Below are 20,067 nucleotides of genomic sequence, written 5' to 3'. Positions count from 1 at the left end.
TCACATGCACGAGCGCCGCTGATTCTCGACCATTTGATCGTGACCGATTCAAAACCGGTCCTCACCAAAACATTCTCATAGTGAAAGTTAAAAACACAAACAAACATGGCTGCTGTTAGTACTAACAACTATCATGCTAGCATTATCCAGTTTTACCGGTGACACGATATCAGGAGAAAAGTTATAACACATATATAATACTGTAACAGCTCTACTGTTTGATAAACATGTTCAGTGTAGATGCTCTTAATTCCTACAGTGTTGATGGTCAGTGAAGGCATCAGGAGAGGTGTAGAGTGTGTGAGTGGGAGAGAGGAGAGACAAGAGGAGAAGTTTTTCATTCATTCAAACGTTGATTGTTGTTTTGTTGGTTGGCGTGATCACGGCCGACAGTGACCGGTTATTAAAGATCAACGTGTTCACCAATCGGCTCGTCATCACTACAGCGTCCGGACAGACGCTACAGTACATATATATTTTCTGTAGGACTTACTGAACGTCATTAATTATTCTGCTTGTTGGTGAGAGCTTTTTAGACTCTGATCCGGACTACAGTCCTGAGCAAAGCACCTCATCAGGTCAGAGGGGACAGGCCTGAGGACGAGCGAGAGGGGCAGTAAATAGAGTCAGGGGAAGTAGAGGCAGGAGACGGGGACTCGGAGGAGTTTACGCCGGGGAAATGTACGCGCAGGAGGAGGGCAGAACGGCTGGACGGGATTTGATTGGTTTAAAATTTGGGGAGCCAAAAAACGGTGATTGGTTGGTGTTTTCCCAGGTTTACTCCGGCTGTACAGTAGATAGCAGCTTTTTTCACTCTTTTTTAGGAACACATCATGTATTGATTACCATCAGGACATAAAGATCATTTTAACCAGTATGACAAAAAGTGGATCTAAATCTGACTACCAACCCCAGCTTTAAGAAACAACACAAATTATCGGAATAAACACGACTGCTGATATTAGCAGTGCATTGACTGGTAACATGTCACTTAAAGCTGGGGTTGTTAGTCAGATTTAGATTCACTTTTTGTTATACTGGTTAAAATGATCTTTATGTCCTGATGGTAATCAATACATAATGTGTTCTTAAAAAAGAGGTAAAAAAAGCTGTCAGCCGGAGTAAACCTGGGAAAACACCAACCAATCCCTGCCATCAGGAGCCAAGTGATGAAACCAATTAAATCCTGTCCTGCCGTTCTGCCCGCCTCCTGCAAAGCGTACATTTCATGTTTGTTTGTATTTTTAACTTTCACTATGATAATGTTTTGGTGTTTTCTTACCACTGAGTGAGACATGAGTTGACGTAGTGCAAAACACAAACGATGTGCTGAGGACCGGTTTGGAATCAGCGGCGCTCGTGCATGTGAGCGGGGGCGTTGTTTTGGAGGAGCTCCGAGGAGGAGGAGAGGGATGATTAGGCCGAAATATACGGATTTGAAGTGCTCAAACTTTTAGGTACAGTGTGTAGAATATTTAGCGATATCTAGCGGTTAGATTATGGACTGAAACACTCCCTTGCTCACTCCTCCTGTTGGTGAAGCTCAACAAGCAATGCGTGCAGAGTATGATCCACCATTTGTCAAGTTTTTACCATCAAAAACTTTCCATCAATACCAATTCCTTTAAGTGCAACGACAGCAACTCTCTTCTTCGTGTTTCATTTTCTACATCAGAAGCTGCTCCAATGTGCATTTAATGAAAAATATGCCCATAACACCACCTGTGGTGATATTTGTGTTTATTTTTCATTAAATGCATTTTAAAGCAGCTTCTTGTGTGGACTTATCTACTTTTTACATTTGCTATCTCTGTCCAGCACCCAGTACACCAGGTTCTAACTCTCTCCTTGCTTGCATTCTACATCATCTCTGCATTTTTGAGGCCTCTCACTAAAAACAAAAACACATATGCCCCTTTAAAGTCGTCTATTCTGAGCTACTGTAGAAACATAGTGGTACAAGATGTCAGCCTCTGCAGAAGGGGCTCATTTCAAGTTCACAAAAATTTTTTATATATCAATTTTTTCAACACCTGTTCTGCTAAATACTGCAAACACTGTCCCTTTAATGCCCATGGATGCACTGTGTTTCAACCCTTGCAGTTCTGTAAGTGCGTGTCTGTGTTTTAAGTGCTCACACGTCCTGATGTTGTTGCTGTTGTCCTCTGTGTCTTTGACTTTGTTAGATTTTATCCTAAGTGACGGGGAACACTGTCTGCTGCATGCAGAATCTGATTTATGACCCTCTGAGCGAGCCAGAACGTTTACACAATGCAGCACTCCAATCTGCAGCCTTTGTTTTTAAAATGCAAGATCCCAACAAGTCCAAATCCACTGCATACATTTACTCTTGACTCATTCAGAGTCCGCCCCGCAGATCAATGGGATGTTTTGATTATTTAAATGCAGGAAGCGGTGTGCATGGACTCTGCTTTGTCATTATTTATAAGTGCAAACAGGAAGAAGCCTTTTGTTTGTAAGCCTGATAGCTAGAATTGGGATTGCAGTACCCAGAAATGTATATTTGAATCATTTTTGGTGAGTGTAATGAAGCTCCAGTATTTGTGTGTGTGTGTGTGTTTCTGAAGAAGGGAAGGGGGGATTAGCCGGTGCAGGATCTGTCATGGTGACATTTGTGTCCCCCGGCGGAGCAGCAGGGGTCCTCTTCACCTCCGTAACCTTCAACTTTCAGCCTTAACCCCCTTCAGGCCCCCTCTTGTGTCCACCACACGCCCAGCACGTCTGAAGGGAGGGGTGTACGAATGCAAGAGGGTGAGAAAAATAGAGAGAGGGAGGGAGGGAGGGAGGGAGAGAGGGGAGGGGGTGAAGCAGAAGTGAAGAGGACAGAGAGCTGCAGGGGAGGGTGGGATGAAGAAGAAAAAGAGAGAGGCTGTGGAAGAAGCAGAAAAAATGAGGCAAGCATGGGAAACAGAGAGAGGCTAAGAGGAGGAGGGCTGGAAATGAGGCAGAAACAGGCGGAAAAATGGAGAAGGATGTGTACAAGAGAAGAAAAAGCGTGAGGCGAAATGATTGGCAGAGAAATGTGGAGGTGGAGCAGAACAGACGGAATAAGAGCCTGCAGGATGGAAAGGAAAGTGCACACAGAATGCAGAGAAAAGAGGAGATGTGAATGATAAAGGAAGGTGTTTGGTACCGCTCTGAAGTTCTTGTATGTCCTCGGCTGCAAGAGAAAAGTATTCTTTCTGTGTGTTGTTCCAGCTCACTGTTTTCTGCCTCCTGTGCTCTCTTTCTTCCTGCTTCCTTCAGCTCTGCACCTCACTCCCTCTCTGCCACTCCGCTCTGGATTTATCACACGTATCAAATGTTTGATTTAAAGTCCATTTGGTTACACGACAGGTTATTTAATTATTTAGTCGAACCAACAGCCAAAAGTATTCAGTAGGAGACGTGGTGGAGCACAGCGGGGTGGGTGAGGAAGCTAGTTCGGCATGCCCGAGCTCCACGAAGCCTGTAGCCTGAGTTAGAGATAGACTGGATTCAAGAACCGGGTTATCCATGGTCTCTACTAACCTGGACTTTCTGCTTCATGCTCTGTCATAGACGAAGATGGATTAAACACTCCTTCTGCACAAAAAGAAATGACCCGTCTGCTTCAGTCAGACTTTTATAATAAGTGAGGATGAAAATAAAAAACAACACTGCTCCTCTGAAAATTTAAAAAGAGGAATCCTGCTGAAAATGTTGTTCCTCAAACCTTGCGCCCCTCTTGTTGATTGATGTGACATCTGCATTGTTCAGCTCTTGAACTTGAACAATTACTGTATTCACAAATGCACGAAACTCCTGATACTTCCTTATATTCTGCATGTGTGAAAGAAATCAACTTTACCTGTGCTTATTCTGCCAGCTTCCAATCAAATTTCCACACTAAGTTGGGGTGAGCTTGGAGAAAATAGCGACTGGTTCAAATCCTTAAGAGCAACACGTATCAGGATAATTAAAAATAATCAAAGTTGAAGAATAAGAATCATTGTCAAGTTGAGAACAGTGAAGATATAAGAAAAATGCAGAACTATGAAAATGCATGCTGATTTGGAAGTGGCTTAGGATTCCCTTTTTTTCTGTAGAATAGCCAGGAGCAACAGTTACGGCCAAATTCCACCAGATCTGTGTCCAGTCCTTCTATGATCCATCACAGCACCGGATCTGATAGGTTTCTATTCTAAACTATTTGTTAACTTCCACTGGATCCACTCCGTTGCGTTCCGGCTGCGTCTCTGATCCAGCAGGTCGGAGCCCTCTGGATCATTTGGTCTGCAAATGTAACAGTGTGATTCCAAATGTCACCTATGGGGAACATCATGGGGAAATAATCACTGTGGAGACAAGGCTTCTTTGCTGAGTTAAAGCTGGGGTTGGTAATCAGATTTAGATCCACTTTTTGTTATACTGGTTAAAATGATCTTTATGTCCTGATGGTAATCAATACATAATGTGTTCTTAAAAAAGAGCGAAGAAAAGCTGCTATCTGCAGCCGGAGTAAACCTGGGAAAACACCAACCAATCAGCCTTTTTTGGGTGCCAAAATTTGAAACCATTCAAATCCCGTCTTGCTGTTCTGCCCTCCTCCTGAACGTACATTTCCCCGGCGTGTACTCTGAGTCCCCGTCTCCTGCCGCTGCTTCCCCTGACTCTACTGACTGCCCCTCTCGCTCGACCTCGGGCCTGTCCCCTCTGACCCGATGAGGTGCTTTGCTCAGGACTGTAGTCCGGATCAGAGTCTAAAAAGCTCTCATCACGGGGGCTCTGACAAGCAGCAGAATTAATGACATTTACTAAGTCCTACAGAAATGTATATGTATTGTAGCGTCCATCCGGACGCTGTAGGGATGACGAGCCGGTTCGTGAACACGTTGAGTTTTACTAACCTGTCACTGTCGGCCGTGATCACGCCAACCAACAAAACAACAATCAATGTTTTGCGTCGTTTTGGAGGAGCTCTGAGGGAGGAGGGGAGGGGTTAGACGGAGTCCTGAGGAAATGCTACATTCAAATTCATGCTAGTTTTCCGAGACTGCCAACCCCAGCTTTAAAGCTGAAACTCTGAACATAACCTGGGGCCTCATGCACAAAGACTTGCATTGATTTCTTACTGGAACATGGCGTACGCTCAAATCTAGAAAACGTTGTACGCACAAAAATGTCCAGATGTATGAATCTGTGTGCAAGGATCAACAGTTGTAGAAACGTGCGTAACCCAGCCATGAGGTTGGCGTGAGGCACCGCACATTTCCACGGTCATTTCACTCTTGATACATCTGAACTTTGACGTGAAAAAGAGCGTACGCCACGTTTTTGTGCGTACGCACCCTTTGTACATGAGGCCCCAGGTCTTGGCTAGCTTACAGCATACCAGGCATTGGTCTATAGGTATGTGTATGGTATGATTATTTTGATTTATTTACCCTTTTCTAAAATATATTTTTTAAGTATTATTACTATTTTTAATTGTTTATATTTTTGTCTGTTCGATTTGGGATTATTTTTATTTATATATCCTCCTTTTTTAAACATTTTTTTAAGATTATTATTTCTATTTCTTTTAATTGTTTTATTGTTTTGTCATACATTTTTTGTACTTACTTGAATGTTTGTAACAACTCATACATTTCAATTCATAAAAGAAACACTAATATAAATGAACATGTTAGCTTAACCCTGAGCTGTCAACCTGGACCTGTTCCTCTGCCTTTCTTTTGTACCTTATAGTCTCACCCTGTCTGAGAAGCAGAGTATTACATACTATATTAGAGCAGCTATCCTTAAAATCAAGGCATTACATTTAGTTCACATTGAGAGGATTATTAAAGCCAGTTTAATACTCAGAAGTATAAAATGATAAGCCAAAGTTCTGAGGAATAAGTGATTGCATTTGACGTTAGCGTACAGCAGAAATCTACATCTCCTGGTGTGTGTGTTGCGTTCGTCACAGGAGATATTACGGCTTAGCAAAGCAGAGAAAGGACGCGTGTGATCACAATCAATCTGACTGGTTTTATTTAGCTGTTGTTTATGCTAGCTCTGGCACGGCTAACCCAGACTCCTGTGGGAATCAGGGCTGTCGTCAAAGGAAATATCAGCGCTGCTTTTCCTGCGTGACGAGTAACAAAAAGGTCAATTAGTGCTAATGTGCTGAAGAGAGCATCAGAAGTTAACCTCAAATTCAGGACTCACACTTTCCTGTTCATATGGAGCCTATTGGATCAGACAAAACATGGACACAGGCAAGGTAGGGACTATTAGAACGAGACTGGGCTTCAAAAAGATCCACACTTAGGACTCTTTGCCTTCTTTCTTCTTTTCCTCTGCCCTGGATCACACTCAAGCAGCAGTTCCCATCCTCTCACCCAGTAAATCAGCATAAAATAGCTCTAACTGTGGCAGATCATAGGGTAAGGAGGGGGGGGGGGGGGTTGTCCGAGTTGGGATGAAGAGCTTGAAACTCTGCTGCTTTCTCCTCTTTTTTGCGCCTCTCTTTTCAAGATGGGGCCCATGAAATTACCCAACAGGATTATGTAAGGCATGATGGATTCTGCTGCGTCCCGTCATCCGTTCGACCATTGTGTGCCTCCCTCTCTGTCAGGCAGCCTGGTGTGAGAGCCATGAAGCTACACTTCACTCTGTGTGAAATCGCATGTTCTGTAAAGTAGTGGTCTGTCCTCTGGTGTCATAACAGTCTGTACGATTTTCTACATCGAATATCTTTCAATTAAGCGTCCAATCAGCTTTAATGTTCATACCTGTTGATCTCATAATTATAGTTTGTCTGTCTCTCTATTAAAAGGTTTAGTTTTCCATGATACCGCTTTGTTTCAGCACTGGTGGGGGTGCGTTCACAAGCCTGTAGGTCTTTTGAATGTCCATGACAGTGAACCTGGCATGTGAGCCCTCGTCTCATCAAACCCTCGCTGTTTCAGCCGAGGTCACGGGCTGACCTCTGAGCTGTGGAAGCCATGTTTACCAGAGACCCCTGTGTTCACAGGATCAGTGGCTGCTTCCATTTAATTGCATGGTATAAGCCTGCTAAAATGGAGGCTAATTATTTATCTAGAAAGTTACATTTTTAAAGCTTTTTTTAATTTTAAATTATTATTATTATAATTATGTATTTATTTATTTACCTATCTATTTCTTTTCTTATATCTTTCCATAAATCACCCTTATAAGCCTCATCATCACAGAGTAACTCACACACACACACACACACACACACACACACACACACACACACACACACACACACACACACACACACACACACACACACACACACTCACACTTATACATTCACTAACATCTGACATCCTACAAACACAAGATGCACCTGTTTGCCCTGATCTCCCTGAATACTATATTTAAGTGGCCTGTAGTCTTTGTAGTGGTCTCCTCTCCTCATCTTTGGTATTTTGATATCTGTTTTGCAATAATAAGAATGAAAAAAAGTTAGATTTAAGAAATATACAAAAATGTTGCCAAAGTGACTCAAAAACAACATTTTTGGTTGAGACATCCTGAGTTTAGGGATGTTCTGACGCTATCTTCTGAGTCATTTAAAGGTCCATTAAAGTTCCAATTAACCAACTAGTCTAAAAGTAAGAAAACAACTTCCAAATTTAGCACAATTTATTGAACACATTGTCTGAAAGTACACAATGTCAAATTGGTTTGCAGAACGTGGCTAAAGCTTGCAGAGCTAGCACCACCAGCCTTCAGTCCTCCGTGCAGGTTAGCGTCCACATGCCTGCGCTGGTTACACATTGCTCTGGTTGAGTGGTTACATTCCAGTCTAACCAGACACAGCATACAAACATCATTACACTGCCAAACTGTGTCATGTTTCATCTGTGCTTGTGTAAATCCGGGTAGTAGAGCATTTAAGCATTATGAGAGCTATAGCATCGGCTACTGGCACAACATATGACTGCCCTTTTTGGTCTACAATAATAACAACATCAGTCATTACTTGAACTGAGTTATAATCCTGGTGCCGACTAACCAGGTTGACAACATTTAATCGTTTGGTCCTATGTAAGGTGAATTAAAGGGTTATTTCTTTACATTTAAACATGTTATATTGTTCTGAATGTCTGTGTTATTTTAGTATATTTGGCCAGTCTGGGAATATATTCTTTATCTTGTTTCCTGTTTATATAAAGCATTAGTTATCTTCAACTTAACGCTTAAAGGTGACATATCATGCAAAATTGACTTTTTAATGGTTCTCTACCTGAAATATGTGTCCCTGTCTACAAACCCCCCGAGAATGAAAAAAATCCATTCTGCCCCTGTTCTGATTTCACCACCTTTCTGTAAATGTGTGTGAAAACGAGCCGTTTCAGACTTCCGTGTTTTTGTTACGTAACAACAATATCCTGTCTGTCACGGAGTCAGAGCTCGGAGCTTGTTCAGCCCATAGACTGTATAAAATAATACTGAACCCCTCCTCCGTTTTTCATTCCCTGCACAAATGTGTGCTAACAAGGAGCTTAGGAGGGAGGCATGCTAGTTGTAGGCTGTCTTAATAAACACAAAGGTCGGTTTTACTCCCCACGTCTGCAGATTTGAAGATATAGTGGATGATTTTTATTTATCATGGAAAAGTGCTAGCGCTAGTTAGCATAGCTACATGTCGTAGCTGTAGCTGTAGCTGTGTACCAAGACACACGTCTACATACTGACAAATAAAACAACAAGAAACACTAAATCTGTGACCAATCCTTCAGAAAGGTCCTGCTGCCTTTCTGGCAGAGGTCGGTTTTACTCCCCACGTCTGCAGATTTGAAGATCTAGTGGATGATTTTTATTTGTCATGGATAAGTGCTAGCGCTAGTTAGCATAGCCACATGGCTACATGTTCGTAGCTGTGTACCAAGACACACGTCTACATACTGACAAATAAAACAACAAGAAACACTAAATCTGTGACCAATCCTTCAGAAAGGTCCTGCTACAGGCGCCTCTCCGTCAGGATCAGATTCTGGATCAGATTCAGAGGGTTGAAGTAACGCAGGTCTGTGAGCAGCCGTATATATTCAGCCAACATGTAAACATTAGATCAACGTGCTGGACAGCCGAGGCCACACCCACTTCCTGAGGGGGGCGTGGTCAGAGAGAAAACAGAGTGTTCTGAGGAGGACTGAAGAAGAGGGTTTTTCAGGCAGACCAAAATCTGATTTCAAAGTGTTTTTTTGAGCATAAACTTTAAAGACATGTTTTAGGGACCTCTTAGACCAATATATATTGATGAAAAAAGCGTGTTATGTCACCTTTAACATCTCACGACCCTCCATTTGTGTCTCGTGACCCCCCAGGGGTACCCGACCCACACTTTGGGAACCCCTGCCTTAGATCATTTGTGCTCTCAGCTGTTGGGTTTTTAAACAAGTTGTAGGGTTGTTGCCATTCCACATCGGATTGTGGTACCTTTGGTCTCATATGCAGAAAAAATGATGTCATCCACAGGAATTACGTAGTCATATATTTAAATTAAGTGTGTGAACTTGTTTGTTTATTGCTTGTGTGTATATAATGTGTGTGGGGACTACTGTTGCAAACCAAATTGCCCCTTGGGGACAATAAAGATTTTCCCAATCTAAATCCAAATGTTGATTCTCTACATAACCACTTTAAAGCACCTGTAAGGAACTTTTGTTTGCATCAGTTTTGGCGCCCCCTGTGGTGGAGAAAGTGTGGCATCCTGCCTCTTTTCTCATCATGTCCTGTAGTTTAAAGAATGATGAATCATGCTGCTGACGCTCTTGCCGCTCATAACGAGGCATCAGTATTAATTTGTTTTGAATCCTCCTCACAGGAGCTTTAAATGTTAATTGTGCATATCAATTTTCAGTTTAATTTCCTGTTGATTGATAAACCCATTAATCTATTTGCGTTATCTCTCAGCAGTAATGTTAATAATATTATTCATAATGTAGTGAAAACTCTCTCTAACCCCTGTTGTTACAATGATAAACCTTTAGCTAAGATGTTACATCTCTCCAGCAAACATCTCGGCTTGTATCATTGTAGGAATAATTAAGCAAATGAGCCAGAGTATGTGCTGGTATGACTTTCTTAAACGGGCATGATTTGGTGTATAATATAAGCTATCATATCTACACTGAGGATATAGATTAGCATATTTACAGCACATACAGCTGAGACACTCTTTTTCTCTTGTCTTTCACTGCGCGCTTCCCAGAGTGTGTGTGTATAAGTAAGTATATAAGTGTACATGTGTGTGTGCGTGCACAGACTCGCAGCAGCCACCCTTGCCCCCACCCCTCTCATTAATATGTATGTGTTCTGAGGCAGCTAGCGAAGACGGTGTGTTTCTCACCCGCTGATTAATGCTGTCTGTCAATTACCTCTAGATCCAACCGTGCTGTGGAGCTTCCCCCAGGACCACACAGACCAGGTTGGAACACACTGCTTCTTTTTTTTTTTTTTCTCCTCCTCTCACTCTCCTTTCTCTCTCTCTCTCTCTCTCTCTTTCTCCAAATCTCTCTCTTTCTCATTCACTGTTACAGACAACCTCTACCACCTTCCTCCTCCTCTTCCTCTCCCATCTCCCTTCCTTGCCTAATGCCCTCTCTCACCCTGCCATCCTGTGGTAACCTCCCCCCCAACACCTATCACCAGCAGCACCACCAGCACCACCACTCTCCTCCTCATCCTCATCAGTGCCTCCTCTCCCTCTCCCTCTCTCCCTCTCTCTCTCCTCCACCTCCTCTCCGTCTCTCTCTGTCTCATTCTACGTCTGTTGCTGGTAATGAAAAGCAGTGAGCAGGTCTTCAATAACCGACGAATCAGTAATTATCATGCAACCGTGACAGGAATGCACACCTCTCTTACCCCCCTTCCTCTCTCGCTCTCTTTCTCTCTTCCTCTCTTCCTCCCTTTCTCGCTCTGTGTTTGTGTCTCCTCCATCCACGTTGTCTGCTTCGTATTGTTTTGCATTTATTGCATATTTGGTTTGTTTTGAAAGCTCAAATCTGTAGCTATTTTGCCATCCTTAATGGCACATCATATTCTGTCTTAAGCGGAGAGAGGTAAGTATTACAGAGTTACACACACCTCAGTATCTCTCACTAGTGTGTATTGTTATTTCTGTACCTGTGGTTATAATTTCCTACAGTTATAATAACATTGTGCTCATGAAGGAAGTAGCTCAGATCTGGGAACATGGAAACATAGACTGTGGGAAAGACACATTAATAGTTTTTACAACAAGCCAAATTACTTACAATACTTAGTTTGAAGATAAAACACCAAATTTCTAAATATTTCCCCATGATGTTATTGCACCACTATGGTATAATGCATCCAGTCAGTTTAACCAGAGGTCTGCCTAATAGTAGTGGTATTAGTATCTTAACCAATACTTACCTTAATAGAATAAGTGCCTCCAATAAGTTCCCAGATAAAAGTCCCTTTTATTTGTAGATAATTCTGATTGTTGCTTCTGTTTAGATGACCAAAGCACCAAAGTAAACCCTAGCCTCATGAAACATTAAATAATAAGTATTTTAACATATTCCAGCTACATGAACTCCTCAATGCAAACTGATCTGGTAAAAAAAACTCTCTCTCACTTATTCATCTTGTTTATTATGCAGAAAACATGCAGTATGGATAAAGTGAAATATATGATGTTTGTGGTTGTCATTGATGTGTGCTTCTTTGTAAACATGTGGATTGATTATGGTTGCTTATTTAAAAAAAAAAAAAGAATATATCAAGTTTTTAAGTCAAAGCCAAAGTTCCCTGCAGTAAAAATAAAGCGTAACATACTTTTACTTAACAGATCATATCATATTCAATCGCTTCGTATGGTATAGTTTGAATCTTATTGAATCCTATTGGATCACTTCATATCCTATCCTATCGTACCCTATTGATTTAAATCATGTCATATCGTATTGAACTGTTTGAATCATATCTGATCGAATTGTATTGTTTTGAATCGTATTCTATTGTATCGTATTAAATCATTGCGTGTTGTATTGAATCATATCTTTTCTTATCGTATTGAACTGAACTGTTTTAATATTATCGCATTGTATGGTATTGAATGGTATCTTCTTGAATCGTATTATAGCGTATCAATCAATCAATCTTTATTTGTATAGCGCCAAATCACAACAAACGTAATCTCAAGACGCTTTTACAAACAGAGGAGGTCTAGACCACACTATGTCAAATTATGAACAGAGACCCAACTTCAAGACAGGGTAAGACTCAGTCTGACCCCACCTTAGTCCATCATGAGCATTGCAAATCGCAGTATTTAGCTAGTTACAGTGGAGAGGAAAAACTTTCTTTTAACAGGCAGAAACCTCCAGCAGGACCAGACTCATGTTAGACAGCCATCATGCCTCGACTGAGTTGGGTCTGGAAAGAGGGATAGAGAGGAGTAAGAGAGAGAGGTGATAGTGATGAGACGAGTCGTAGAAGCTGTTGCCGCTGGAGTCCAGCACGTCCGTAATATCGTATCATATCGTATCAAATCGTATCTTATTGAATAGTTTTGAATCGTGTGGTATTGTATCGTATTGTATCTGATCGAATCGTATTGTATTAAATCGTAAGGTAGCATATCAAATCATATCAATTTGAATCTAATTGAACAGTTTTGAATCCATGGAATCGTATCGTATTAAATCGTAGCGTATTGTATCATATCGTATCTTATTAAATAGTTTTGAATTGTATCGAATGGCATCATATTGTATCCGATCAAATTCCATTGTATTGAATTGTAGCGTGTTGTATCGTATCATGTCGTACCATATCGTAGCTTATTAAATCGTAGTGTAGCGTATCGTATCGTATCGCAACAAATCGTATCTTATTGAATAGTTTTGAATCGTATCGAATTGTATCGAATCATATTGTATTGTATTAAATCTTAGTGTATTGTATTGTATCGTATCATATCGTATTATATCCGATCAAATCGTATTGTATTTAATTGAACTGTTTTAATTGTACTGTATCATATCAAATCATAGCGTATTAAATCGTATCGTATCCTTTTGTATCGTATCAAATTGAATTGTATCGTTTCCTGTTGTATTGTGTCATGTCATATTTTATCACATCTCACATCGTATCGTCGGTTGCATCTGATATGATGATGATCTCACCACATCGTATAATATTGTATTGCATAGAATACATTGTATCATATCATAGCTGATCACATCCAATGAGTTACACTGTATTGTACCATAAAGCAGAATTATCATAGTGTATAATACAATATTGCATCTGACATATCATATTGTATCATGTTGTATTGTAGTCCCCACATTTGATTTGATATCAGTAAAACAAGGAGCACTTTAAAGCTTCCTGACTTTGTTCTGATTGATTTCCTGAGTTAAATTCTTCAAACTGGAGCCAGAGGATAAAAAGTTTTGGACATTACTTCTTTTCTATTTGTTGAATCTGTTTATCTTTAAATGCTTATTTACTATTGAATGTTTTCCCACGTATAACACCTTTTAAATGATCACAGCATTGAACTTGTTGAGTGCGATGTTATTGTTACTGAGACAAATGATGGCCTCAACTACAAAATAAGACCCAAGTTGTCAGAGACCCAAATTTTCTTTGAGCCAAATCCTCTCAGCTGTCTCTGGGGGGACAGCGTGCACATACATGAACAAACAAAATATTTGGAGTAATTTAAATAGATTTAATATCCCTTTTATGGAAAGCTTTGCTCTTTACCCTTGGAAAAATACAGCACCACAGCGGGGTGCCTTTATTATTTCTCTGGCTTCGCCTTCAAAGAACAACAGTCTCGATCCAACTTGATCAAAACGATCACACAGCCTGTAATAATGTGAGCGTCAATCTATGTTGTGCGCACTATTCTGTAGGTGGGTGAGGTTAAAACCTTTTCCTGTTGTTGCTCTTGCACGTGATGTGTTCTTGACAGTTGCAAAAACACATGCAACATAGTCTCTGCTCCAAGTCCTGGAGCAAATCACCAGACAGATGACTGTAGCCACCCATCTGTGGCCTTGGGGAGGGAAGGAGGGAGGAAGGAGGGAGGGAGGGAGGGGGGGGGATGGTCAACTTGGGAAAAAAGAACCTGGAGGAAAAAAAGACAACAGTATGTGCGTAGGCTAACTATCTCACCGCACAGCAGCCGAGCCAGCGAGTTTAAACAGCTCTCCTGCCTCTCTGATCCACTTTGAGGAATAAACGGGCTTGTAGAAAGATGCTTCAGGCGATGTCTGCCTGCCCCACAAGAACCAGAGCGTGCTATCAGAGTAAGAGGTAGAGGGAGTGAGGGAACGAGAGTGCGAGTGAGGAATTACACACTTACAGAGGTAGGCGCAGGATGTGGAAGTGATGGGAAAAAAAAAAAGGAGTAAAAAAAGCGCAGCTAAATCCAAGAAGGAAAAATCCAGTAAACAGTGTATGTGTTGACATGGGCCTGTCTTACCCTTCTCCTCTAACATGTCTCTCTTAGCGGTCTCCCCCCAACAACCTTACTTTTCTTTCATTCTGTTGTCCACCAGATCGTTTGTGTGGATAAGATGGCCCTTAAGATGGCTAGTTAGCGTGCTGTGTACAGAGGGATTGGCCCTTTCCCCCGTATACATAAAGCCTGTATTCACGGGCCTCATTACCAGGATTAGGACTCCTTTCCTCCTTTGTGGGGCTGCAGGCTGGAGTCCTCTGTAGCCACAGTCTCCATCTCTTTCTGCGGCCCGAGCTGGCCAGCATATGGCAGCAGCAGCCAACAGTCTCTGCGGAGGGGCTCAGGGCTCAGAGCAAGGCCTCCTTTTGTTTAGGCCGTTATTGTTGCTCAGCGTAATGACATTTGTAGGCCGTAGGATCGGGGTGGAGGGGTTAGTCTACCCCAGGGGAGAGGGGGAGAGAGAGGAAGGCAGAAAACAGGAGAAAGAGAGGGATGGAAGGGGAGGGAGGGAGGGAGGGAGGGGGGGGCAAAGACATGTAGACAGACAGGAGTGTGGATTATGGAAATATGAATTGATTTTTTTTTCCTGTGCTGTGGTAGAATAGAAAGCTCAAAGGAGAACAGACTGCAGGCTGGCTGGCACGCCGGGGTGGTGCTGGGGAAATGTGAAGTGAGAGGCGCTTGCTCCCTCTCTCTCTCTCTCTCTCTCTCTCTCTCTCTCTCTCTCTCTCTTTCCTCTCTTTTTCGTTTTCCCCTCCCGCTCCCTCATTTCCTCCCTCAGCCCCTGAGACTCTTGATGCCCTGGTCATCTGCAGATGCCACTCGGATAGAGAGGGAAAGATGGAAGAGAAAGAGAGAGAGAGAGAGAGAGTGAGAGAGGAAGAGGGAGGGCAAGAGAGAGGTGGCTAAAGCATATATTTGAATCGTAAGAAGGCTTCTTTTTTTTTTTTTTTTTTTTTTGCAAATGAAGCAGACAGATGGAAATCTGTCCGTTTCCTCTCAGATCTCTTCCCAAAGTTGTGGAAAAAACACAGCAGACAGAACACACACACACACACACACACACACACACACACACACACACACACACACACACACACACACACACACACACACACACGGAAAATGGTTCTGCCTGTTAATTCTAGCTAACCACAGTGCGGTGAACATAAAGTCCACTTCTCTGTAGAGAAAAAACAATAATATGATAAACAACGAGCGAGTTCCTCAAACAGACGAGTGTTTATAGTCTTACACAAACTGTTATTTAAAAATGTCACTCACACGGAAACGCTCATCTACAAACTACAATATTTCTCTCCTAGCTCTACAGAAAAATAACATTTAATTCATAAAGTTTTAACACATTTCAGTTTTTCATTTACACTACCAGTCAAACATTTGGACACACCTTCTCATTCAATGTATTTTTATTTATTGTAATTATTCTCAACATTGTAGATTAATACTGAAGACATCAAAACTATGAAATAATCTGGTTTTGCCATAATCTGGATTACAACAGTAGTCAAATAGAGCTATCCATTGTGTGCTAACCCTACCTCTGAACAACACAACTGATGGTCTCAAACACATTAAGAAGGCAAGTCATTCTACAAATGAACTCTTGACAAGGCTCATGTTCATTAGAAACCATTCCAGGAGACCACTTCATGAAGCAGACTGAGAGAAACCATTCCAGGAGACCACTTCATGAAGCGGACTGAGAGAATACCAAGAGTGTGTAAAGCTGTCATGAAGGAAAAGGGGGGCTACTTTACAGAATCTAAAATATTAAACAGATTCTGCTTTGTTTAACACTTTTTGTGAATTAAATAATTCCATATATGTTCTTTTATAGTTTTGATATCTTCAGTATTAATCTACAGTGTTTACAATAATTAAAATAAATACAAACCCATGAATGAGAGGGTGTTTCCAAACTTTTGATTGGTAGTGTATTTATTAGCACACAGAGAAAGTTAAACAAGATTAAAAATCATGCAATGCATAGTTAGTGTAAATCATAGTTTATTTATTTGAACCATAAAACAACATAATAAACGGTTCTGTTGATTAGTCCACAGTTTATTCTACCAACTTAGCATCACATCAGTCCATTATTTGAATCCTTCTGGAAGTTATCAGAGTCATTGGATCTGATTAGACATGATATAAGGTAGCACAGCACCGCAGCAAACAACTATTCTTAAAGTCCACTGGCCATTGATTATCGAACGCTTAATCGACTGATCAGATAATGAAATCTTGTCCTCCTCTCCTAAACATAGTAGGAGAGGAAGAGGAAAGAAAAGGGAGGAGAAGAATGACAATGCGTGTTCTAGAGGAAAGAAAGTGCAAACATGATAAGCAATCTGGTTTACAGATCTTGCAGACAGCTCTTCCCTTTGCAGCGATGAGGGTGAAATGCTTCAGAATTCTGAACATTTTGCGATGCAATGGTATTTTATTGGCTGCTGCCACGTTGCAGTGTTTTGTTTACCTTTTATAAAGACATTTATGTCGCTTTGGAGTCACCTTATTGACCAAAATATGATTGGTATTAACGTTTTCGATGTAAGTAATTTGAGCCTCAGTGTATTCCACGTATTCCCTTACCTGGGGAGATATGTTTTGGAAAATTAAAATCATAGGCACACATGCACACATGCACAGACCATAGACTGTATAATAAATGGATGTTGTATCCGTGACGTCACCCGTCTGTTTCTGAAGTTCTGTTTTGAAGACGATCGTCGGCAGGTGCCATATTGGAAATGCTGGATTCAACGTAACTTCTGTTGAGCTAGAGTGAGGTAAAGAGGCGGGCTTTGAGCCTTTTCATTAACAGCTACAGTGTTCCCGCCTGTAAATCAAGTCAGCCATGCCCTTATTTGGGCAAAACTTGTACGTTTGATATCATCAAAAATCATGAGTTATAAAAAAATTCAACCCCGTACAGTGTGTGCAGAGAGAGAAATTAGATACTCATACATCAACTGTTTTTTGAACCAGGCTGTAAACATGTTTATTTCTGCTGCAAAGATCGTCTTGAATGGGTGTGTATGTGGTTTCCTGTGTTTCTGCAGCCAGCCTCAAGTGGACACTCGATTAACTGCAGTTTTTAACACTTCTGCATGGTCTTCATATTTTAAGACCAGAAGTTGCTGTTTTTCTTTTGCCTATTTTTCACCCTCTGTCTCTGGTCCTGTTGTTTCCTCTCTCCACCTTCATCTCCATCTTTCTGTTACAGCAGTATCCTCCCATCCTCCCATCCTCCCATCCTCCCATCCTCCCTGTCCTATTGGCCGCTTCCTCCTAGTTCATCAACCTTTGTTTCCACACAATATCTCATATTCCAGAAGCCGTTACAGGAAATTAGAACTAACCAAAAACTGCATGTTTTAATCTTCCTGGGTGGTTGCATAATCTGCAGAGAAATCAAGGAAATATTGAATTATGAATAGATTTTAATGCAAGGCCTTCTTTTGGCTGTGAACTCAAGTTGATGTTAACTCTCTGTGGCCTTTCCGAACATTTTAATAGAAAACCTTTGATCCTCCTGCTTCATGCTGCATGGAGCTAACTGTATAACATGCTGTTTTCATTAATGCCAAGGCTACAGTAGGTGATTTCGTACTTAAAAGATACATCTTTGCTTTGATATCGACACATATATCCCTATGTATGATCAATTTTGGAATACTTAATGCATGTCAGGACTCATGTTGTTCAGAAATGTAGTGGGTTTTTTCCTCTCCACTACATGACTTCCTATAATTTAATGTCTGTGTTTAATTTTGAACATGTAGGTGGTTAAGAGAGAAAAGTGTGAGGTCCCGAGTTGGGAGAAACTCTGTTGTAATGCCTGTTTATGATATAGATGGAGCTTTTAGCGCATTCTTTGCATTCTTTCATTGGTATTTCTGTAGAAAAAAACCTTTCCCTTTGATTCTGTTGGACTGACATCAGTACCTGATGTTTATAGCAGGCCGTTCAGGTCGTAAAAATGTTTCTTGTGTCATATTTTACTGCAGCAGGGCAACCAGCCGCTCTACTTAATGTCTATTTTCTGGCAAGTTGGACATTAGAATAAGGCAAATCCATAAAACGTACAAAACATTTTACCTGTAGCTGTGTTTTAAAGTTTCATTTCTTTGTGCTTAAGTTATTAACTCCTGTCAAGAATTTTGAAATGCCATGACTTTGGCAAAACTTGACTTATTTTCTGTTCACGTATATCCATCTCTGCTCAAACGCTCACTGTGTCATCAGCCAGACAGGGAGAGAGGGAGGGACAGACAAAGAGGGAGAGAAGAGAAGAGGCGGGAGGGTCTCTGGAGGCTTCAACCACGGCAACTCTGAGTGTTGCTCTGACACCGTGCTCCATCAGGACAGGCCGCCTGACATGCTGTGATTGGTGGCCACGGCTCTGTACTGGCGCTGGATGGGGGAAGGCGGGAAGGGAGGGCTCGGTGGAGGAGAGGTGGATGGGGTGGGTGAGGAAGCAGTGGTCTGAGGGATTGAGGGAAAGGAGAGGAGCTGCTGGGTATGATTGGTGGCTTCAGGCAACAGGGAGCTGGGTGTTGACCCCGTGGGGAGGAAGTGATGGTGCAGGAGTCAAGGTGGGCATGCAGGGGTTCTGTTGCAGAAGGTTAGACATGCTAACTTAGAAAAAAAGGTCATGTAGCCCTGAGGAAAGATGAGAGATGCTCCTATCAGACTTGAGTTGTGGCCGGTACCAAGTACGAGGGATTGGTTGTGATTTTTGAATGATATAAAATGTTTTCGACACCAGTTCAGGCGACTATTAGACTATTATATCACCTTAGAAATAACATTTTTCAATGTCTTTTCATTTTTATCAGTGCCTTCCTGTAGTGCAGTTCATTACAGTTTGCCAATAACAAAAGAAGAAGAAAACACAAGTACTGGTTGTTGGTAAAACGGATGTGGCACTGATAAAGAACTAGAGAAAAATGCAAAGATTTCTGGGGCACTGGTGGCCTAGTGGTCTAAGCGCCCCACATACAGAGGCTACAGTCCTCGTCGCAGAGGTCGCCGGTTCGATACCCGTCCGCGACCATTTCCTGCATGTCTTTCCCCGCTCTCTCCCCACATTTCCTGTCTCTCTTCAGCTGTCCTATTGAATAAAGGCAAAAAAAAGGCCCTAAAAAAATATAACTTAAAAATGCAAAGATTTCTGCAGTCATTAAAGAGTTCTGTTTCTTCTTCAAAAAAATCAACAAAATTAAGTTTGAAGTTTGACATTTTTATTTATAATAAACGTGAAGAAACAGGAAGAAAATTAAAATAAAATAAAATAAAATAAAACTTCTCAAAGAGACTGTTTTGTCTTCTTTCCAGGCTTTTGTGACGAAATTTGTGAGATTAAACCGGTCACAATTAAACAACCATTCCAGTTTTTGCTCATCTGTCCACCACAATATTTCAGGCTTTTTACGAGCGATTTCATGAAACAATACCTCTCTTAGGTCATCATAGTTTAGACTGAACAAAATAAAATTGGACTCCACTACATCCAAATCACATAACTCACAAAGTTACCTCAGGGATATTTTTGAATCGACCTCAACAGCCAGAGGAAG

The 20,067-nt window shown here is 41.4% G+C and overlaps 1 protein-coding gene across 2 annotated transcripts in view; it reads left to right on the top strand.

The window, feature by feature from the left end:
• The window catches only part of dennd1b (DENN/MADD domain containing 1B), a 182,549-nt gene that overhangs the window by 35,792 nt on the left and 126,690 nt on the right, over nt 1-20,067 (top strand). For both annotated transcript variants that reach the window (XM_034675967.1, XM_034675968.1), the window contains exon 3: nt 10,392-10,435. In XM_034675967.1, the coding sequence (XP_034531858.1) occupies nt 10,392-10,435 (44 nt within the window). The remainder of the gene's footprint in view (nt 1-10,391; nt 10,436-20,067) is intronic.

The sequence above is a fragment of the Notolabrus celidotus genome, chromosome 2 (genome assembly GCF_009762535.1).
Source record: "Notolabrus celidotus isolate fNotCel1 chromosome 2, fNotCel1.pri, whole genome shotgun sequence".
NCBI lineage: Eukaryota > Metazoa > Chordata > Actinopteri > Labriformes > Labridae > Notolabrus > Notolabrus celidotus.
The sequence above is the reverse complement of the archived record's forward strand: the minus strand, read 5'-3'. Positions and strand labels throughout refer to the sequence as shown.